Raw genomic sequence first — 7,780 nt, 5'->3', positions numbered from 1 at the left:
TTCAATAAGAGAGAGTATCAAAAGATTACATTGAATTCCCCAACAACAATAGGGTTTAGTTCACCATAGACATGGTGAAAGTAGATGAAAAATGGAAGAAGAATGAAAGAGCAAACCCTAGAAAAGATGAAAAGGAGCCTAAGCATCCAAGAGATCCTCTCCAGAGAGTAAAATTAGGTCTGGCCGTCTTCCCCTATCAAAAGAATGACTCTGAATTCGTAGTAGGGGTATTTATAGGTGAGGAACGCGTCAAAATCAGGCCCAAGTCCAGCGTGCTACCGCCGGGCGGTTTGAGTGTGCCGCCCGGCGGTTTGCCACAACTTGCCGCCACCGCCCGGCGGTAATCGCCACCGTCCGGTGGTTTCTCTCAGCGTGAAATGCTGCCTACTCCTTGTCCTGGGCCGCCCGGCGGTTTAAGTGTGTCGCCGGGCGGTGCGTTGACTCTTCAAATCTTCATTTTTCTGCTCTTTTCTTGAGTCAACGACCTGTATCTTCAACCCCATTCTCTACTTTTCTCAAATTAGCTTCAAAATAATGCGAAACAAGCATAAAATCGCTAAAAACAGCTTTTGACTCTCTCCAGACTCATTTATTGAGTTTTGCTTGATTCTAAGCTCGTTCCGAGTAGTAAAGGTGTAATTTGGTCCAAATTGACATATGAAAATCACTGTTTTTCAACCTTCATCAACACCCTAGCATGTTGAAATCTAGACTGACTCGTCTGGACTTTAGAATGATAGTCAAGCTATGGCAGGTCATGCACCCGTGGTGGCTTATGAAACTTGGGTTCCCCACCCTGTCTTACTCATGATGTTAGCCTATTCCGCGCCTTGGAGCATACTGGAAGCCTCCAAGATTAAGACCTCCTACTACTCCTCACCACATGGTTCAATCCTCTCTACGTGAGAAGAAAGACCATTGGAGCGTCATCAAGACCCCCAAGACTGAGCTCCTACTTTCATTCTAAACACTATGAATCTCACCGAGAGATTCTGTACTTTGAAACTACCAGAAGCAACCTTGAAATCATGTTTCATTCTTTCCCAAGTCATATATCTTTGAACCATAATCAGACCACACATTTAAGCTTTAAAGATCAAGTCATATTTATCAGGACATGCTTCACAAACACAGTAACAATCACTTAGTTAACCACATAACAACATGCAAACAAAGCTACTGGACTCTACACCTCTCGCACAGCGCACCACCCTGGCCTGGCGAAACCAGAGTGATTCGCACAACACACAGTAATTCGCCTTGCGAATTAATTTAACAGAGGCTCCAAGCCTCTGGTCTCTCGCATAACGCACCAGTTTGCATAGCGAGAGACCCCAAACAGAGAGCACCTCTCTAGAGCGACTCGCTATGCGAAACAATCGCATAGCGAGTCTGCATAACCTGCAAAACGCCAAATCTGCAGGATCATGCAACTCACACCCCTCCAACCTAACTTCTAACACTCCTAATTCATGATATGGACCTATTTAACTTGTTTAGATGGATTTTAACAACCATACAATGATTCTAAAGTGGTTTAGGCTTGGATTCAACACTAAAACACTCAATCTCATGACTTAGGGGCTCTAATTCAATTCTATCATTTCTAATGTGTTTTAGTTCATTTTCATATGCCTAAAAGTCACAATTGACTTGTCTAAACTGCCCAAACAGACCAAATACACCCAATACCTCAAATGTTCAAAATCACCCTCTCACTTCCCCTCAAACAACCATAAACTGTTTCCTATTTGCTAAACTACTTATCTAATTACTATCACCACAAAATTCTTAACCCCAAACACTTCTCACTAACCCAATTGGTCATTGGAGAGGAATTAAATGTTTGACGCATCAAACTCACCATAAACGCCAGCACATATGACTAGTCAAAACTGATTGGATCAGACTATGGTTGCTCTATGATTAGGGATGTGCTAACTCCGGTTTTCAAGATTCCTCTATCCTACCAACAAAGTGCTTTCAACAAGTCTTAAATGATCCCCTTAAACTGTCACAACACTCCAAACACACCCTAGACCACAGTTGCTTGGAATCACTATGTCACTTCCTCTCAAACTACTTAAAAGAGTACCTGTGCACCTATTTGCTACCCATAACAATGCTAATTCAGAATCCTCACCCAAGACCTTTCCCAAACCCAATCAATCATAGTCAATAGCTCATTCCAAAACAGATCATATTCATCACATCGTCAAGTCATAGATTCACACCTCCATATATACAACTCAAGTCACTAAAACATAGTTCATGCCTCAAATGACATACTATTTCAGAATTTTAACATACATACATATCACACAATTCATTCAAAACATATAATCAGCTCCCCTTACCTGTTAACTCACACAGCACAACTCCTAGAAAATGCTCTAATAGTACCTCCGCACAGAGGCAAGTTCGACGGTACCTATAAGCCCTTAAGGTTTGATTAGGCAGAAAATATGAAGAGAAAACTTCACTAGTAACATGCAACCAGTAAAGTTGCATGCCCTAGGCTCTAGAATAGGAGAGAAGAGGGGAGATGACTTGTCTAACAAAGAACGCGAAACTAATCACATGGTTCTAAAGCTCTTGACTCTGGGATAGTTTACACCACCTAATTAACAATGTAATGGCTCAGTGAACAATGATGGTAGTGATAAGGCAGAGCTTCTAAAGAACTCAACTTTTAGAGAGAGAAAGGTTTTAGTGAAATGAATCTGACTTGTTGAGAAGACCCCCCCCCTAAGGCTATGTTGCCCTTAATTTAATGGGCGTGGTTGCCTCCACATAAGGCCCAATGGTCTTATATTTTCAGGCCCTTACATTCTCCCACACACTAAAAATTTTCGACCTCGAAAATTAAACTTACCAGTGAATAGGTGAGGATAAGACTCCCACATCTCTTCTTCTAATTCCCAGGTAGATTCACTTGTTCTACCATCCTAGATGACTTTGATGAGTCTGACAATCTTCCCTCTAGGCTGCTTGGTTTGGCTCTCTTCAATTCTAAACGGTTGCATCTCCAAGGATAGATCTTTTTGGACATGCACATCTTCAGCCTCTAGCACATGAGAAGGGTCTGACACATACTTCCTGAGCTGCGAGACGTGAAATATTGGATGAAGATTAGCCAGCTAGGGTGACATGGTTATCTCATAAGCTACCGGTCCTATGCGTCGTAGAATCTGGCAAGGACCAAGATACCTAGGAGATAATTTCCTATAACGAATGGCTCTTCCTACACTAGTAGTAGGAGTCCCTCGGAGGAACACATGATCCCCAACTGCAAACTCTAACGGTCTCCGCCTCTTATCAGCATATAACTTTTGCCTGCTTTGAGATGTCTTCATCCTTTCCTGAATGAGCTTTACCTTCTCCGTAGTTTGTTGCACTAGCTCTGGCCCAGTTAACACCGACTCTCCATCCTGGAACCAACACAAAGGTGTTCTACAGCGTCTTCCATACAGGGCCTCAAATGGCGCCATGCCGATACTAGCCTGGTAGATGTTGTTATAGGTGAACTCCACCAATGGTAACACCTCATCCCAGACTCCTAAGTGATCCAGGATACATGTTCTCAGCAAGTCATCTAGTGACTGGATCGTTCTCTCAGACTGGCCATCTGTCAGAGGATGGTAGATTGAACTCATCTACAGTCTGCTACCCATCTCATTCTGAAGAGTCTACCAAAACCTGGAAGTAAATCTTGGGTCTCTATCTGATACTATGCTGGAAGGTACGTCGTGCAGTCTCACGATCTCCTTAATATACAGCTACGCTAGCTTTGACATAAACATTGTCAAATCGATTGTCAAGAAGTGAACACTCTTGGTCAGCTTGTCCACAACCACCCATATAGCATCTTGCCTCCTAACAGTGCACGGCAAATGGGTAACAAAGTCCATGACTATACTATCTCATTTCCACTCAGGGACCTCTAATTGCTGCAATAGACATCCAGGTCTTTGATAACCCTGACCTTTTGACAAGTTAAACAAGAAGCAACAAATTGTGTTATATCCTTCAACAATTGACTTTATTTTGGATGAAATATTTAAATTAACTTTATTTTGAATTATTTATTTTTAAAATATTTAGTGTGGTGAAATAATTCAAATTTATTGAATTTGAATTTACTTATTTAAACAAAGTATTCCAGCTACGTGTAAATATATTTAAGTATTAAACTATTGTTAATAATTAAAAAAATTAATATTAATTATCTTTGTTATGTTATTTTTTCAGTCAAATATTGTTGTCCAAATATTAATATTAAATAATACAATTACTAGTAAAAACTTCTAAAATTTATATTTGACTTAAAACTTCTTATCCAAATAAAATATTTTGTCATAAATCATTTTAATTTTTCTATAAAATATTGTAGTTTATCAGCAAATGGCATATCTCTATGCTAAATGGTCTCGATTTAGAACAAGAAATCGTTTTGTATTAACTTCCCAATCTCACTGATATTTGTTTTAAAAGCTAGTTTGGGCTGATATTACTGAATAAGATCACTATCAAATACAAATCACAGCTCTTGGTTTAAGATGAACATCAATAATCTTGAAATGGAGGGAGTAATAATATTACTCTGTACAACTTTTGCCTCTCTCCAGTTTTACTTACATGAGGCTAAAGCTTCCTACAGAAATGTCTTCAAAACTTCTACAAATACCGAATGAGCTCCACTGCAAATTTTCCTTTCTTTGTAGAGTTTATTTCTCCTATCTGGTCCCAGATGAAGTAAAGCATTACCAATTAAAAGGCTCAATCACATATAATATAGCCAAAGTCATTCAGATAATCCAGTAATTATTTTAAGTTTTGGCAAGTTACCTTTAATCTTCCCTTTCCACTGACTGATACAATATCTCCACTCTTCAGTGTGTTTCCTTTGGTAGTAACAGGGATCCAGTTGACACGCACATCACCATTGCTACAAGCATATGTAGAACGCAGTTATTGTATCTAACCAAGGTCTTGTCATCAAGAGCAAGCCATGCAAAATGTTCATTTGTCAAAATGTCCATATTTGATTAATATGTTTTTAGTTTTCTTCGTAATTTTTATCTTTTTAATTAAATATGAAAAATAATGATAATGTAAATCAAAAACAGTATTAGTGGGGTTAGTTATTGATATTCAATATTACTTATTGAGAATTAATGTGGAATTAAGAGGGGATTGTCTAATTTATCCTATAAAAAGGATACACTTGTAATATGATAGAGAGATACATGAATTTTGACAGAAAATGAAATTTCCCTTTATGAGAACCTTTTTGGATTTCTTAAGTTATAAGAACGCAAATTTAATCTTACGAGGGTAACCTGTGATGACCAATTTCATGCCACAATAGCTGCTAAAGTTCAAGCAGTTTTAGTTAGTTGCAAGAACATGAGTACATTTCTAGATATTGGCAACATTGAAAGAAAGGAGAAGAGGAAGCCATGCATAAATCTTTGCAATGTTCATAAGTGTATTGTAGGCAACCACCAAATTACACATAATTGACAGATGAGGTATTACTTAAGTTAAGTTCGAGATTACCAACCTGATCATGTCAACTAGCTTTGAGCGTGAAATCTTAAATCCGGCACTAGCAAGTGCATCAACTCTTAGCGATGCTTCTATAGTTTTGAATGATTTTGTTCTGCACAATAAACAAATTCAGTAAAAGTCTAAGTGACACAAATATCAAGTGAAGTTGAGCTCAGTTTAATACTGCACCTTGGTGGTTCATAATCAAGAGAAATTAATGGTATCTTGGTGCAAGTTACAGGAACATTACGAACCTGACTAACAAGAAAGCAGTCAGAATGCTATTTAAGACTTCTCTAATATCTTTTTAGTTTATTATTTCTAAGTTGTTTTTTTGGATTAGAACCTAAAATGAAAACAAACATAAAAATTGGCCCTGAAACACACCAAAATATTTGAACTTGTTAGCCTGGATATTTTTAGAATGGATAGATATTATTCTTATAAATGAACTTAAGCAATATTATCTATAAATAATTCTTTAATATTTTATTTTTGAACACTCTGCCATACTACTATCATAGAATTTTGGAAACAACGTTCATATCCACATCAATGGCAATCAAATATTAACTATTACAATCACAACTATTCCTTCTGACAATTAGAAGTTTATCTAGAAAAGTAAACTGTAAAAAGCTACCTTAACCAAGGTTGACATAAGAAATTCAACTAGTTCTGGCACAACAATTATCTGCGCACCCTGTTCTCCCTGAATAACAAAGATAACAAAGTCTAAGTTTCCTAAAATATATGTGGGCTGCTGTACATGAACACTGTAAACAAAATGGTAAAATAGAACTCAAAATGAAAGCAAACAAGAGCTACAGAGGTCATACTTCTTAATATTGTTATCTTGACAGATTTGACTCTTTTCTTTTTTGACACTGATTTGATTCAGTTTGGATCCATAGTAAGAATAATCGTCCTATTAAATGCACTCTATTGATACAAGTAGAAAGATAATAAAAATATTGACTCATCAAACAACAAAGAGAAGTCATTAACTTAGAGATAAGAGCAGATTAGACAAAAATCTTTTAGTTATGTACAGGCCAAGAGAAGACAAGGAAATTAGAACAAAATCAGTAAGTATAAAAACATATACGATGAAAAAGTCACGTAACAAATTGCAGATCATGACGTACTATGAACAGCAAGTCCATTAGAAGCTAAAAATGTCTACACAATGACAGATACCAAAAATAAGGACGTAGACTATAACTGAATATTTACTTTATTAGTAACGAAAACAGATTGTATATTCCAGGAAAGAGACTACAAATCTATAAAGCAACAAAAAAAGTATCTCTAGACAGTTAGAGAGTGTCTAGTCTCTCCCAATTCCCAGCCAAATCCAGCCCTCCTCTCCCCCACTCTCTTTCCACTCCTTATACCCATACAACAGAATTTCTCCTTTCCTATTGTGTCAGCTCAGCAGTTTGTTATATGGAAAGATTCTTCTCATTATCTCTCTTGCCATTTTGATCCTCTACTTTGCCATTTCTTCTTTGTTAAACATACAGCTTAGATATTTTGGGTTTGGGCCTAATTGTTTCCGAGTTCCTATCAACACTCCTCTCCACAAGATGCACCTTGTCCTCAAGGTGGAAATCAGGAAAATGCTCCTTGATTATAGATAAAGCTTCTCACAAATTTTCAAAATCCGGTAAATCCTTCCACCTAATAAGAATTTCGAGATCCCCTTGTTGATTCCTTCTAACAGCAAGTGTTTCTGCTGGTTGAACCTTCAATTCCCAATCATCTGCTAGAAATAAAGCTAACAGTTGATTGGTAATTGTTGCAGCAATGGATTTCTTAAGTGCAGAAACATGGAAAACTGGATGCACTTTGCTTCCTGAAGGTAGTTGCAGTTTATAGGCAGCAGGACTAAACTTCTCCACAATTTCGTAAGGCCCATAATATCTCGGACTTAACTTTTGATTGACCTTTTTAGCCAAACTCTATAATTTATAAGGTTGTATCTTCAAATACACTACATCTCCAACTTGAAATTCCACCTCCCGTCGGTGCTTGTTGGCTTGCTTGAACATTCTGTTTTGGGCCTGAAATAGATGCTCTTTCAACTTGTTAGAAGTGGATTTTAGGCCTAACTCAACCCCACAAAACCAGCTTGTAAGGTGAGGTTTGCACCCCACTTATATATTATAAATTGGCCTTATCTCTAGTCGATGTGGGACTTCCAACACACCCCCCTCACGCCGAG

The 7,780-nt window shown here is 37.7% G+C and overlaps 1 protein-coding gene across 2 annotated transcripts in view; it reads right to left on the bottom strand.

The window, feature by feature from the left end:
* Window positions 1-4,485: 4,485 nt before the first annotated feature.
* LOC106754998 (putative RNA-binding protein YlmH) overlaps window positions 4,486-7,780 on the bottom strand; it is a 9,685-nt gene continuing 6,390 nt past the window's right edge. For both annotated transcript variants that reach the window (XM_014637081.2, XM_014637082.2), the window contains exons 6-10: window positions 6,197-6,265; window positions 5,743-5,807; window positions 5,567-5,665; window positions 4,849-4,948; window positions 4,486-4,740 (exon numbers count right to left, since the gene is read on the bottom strand). In XM_014637081.2, the coding sequence (XP_014492567.1) occupies window positions 4,678-4,740; window positions 4,849-4,948; window positions 5,567-5,665; window positions 5,743-5,807; window positions 6,197-6,265 (396 nt within the window). In that variant the 3' untranslated portion in view covers window positions 4,486-4,677. The remainder of the gene's footprint in view (window positions 4,741-4,848; window positions 4,949-5,566; window positions 5,666-5,742; window positions 5,808-6,196; window positions 6,266-7,780) is intronic.

This window comes from Vigna radiata, unplaced genomic scaffold, assembly GCF_000741045.1.
Source record: "Vigna radiata var. radiata cultivar VC1973A unplaced genomic scaffold, Vradiata_ver6 scaffold_303, whole genome shotgun sequence".
NCBI classification, from domain to species: Eukaryota; Viridiplantae; Streptophyta; class Magnoliopsida; order Fabales; family Fabaceae; genus Vigna; species Vigna radiata.
Note: the sequence above shows the minus strand (reverse complement) of the source record. Positions and strands in the feature narration are given on the sequence as shown.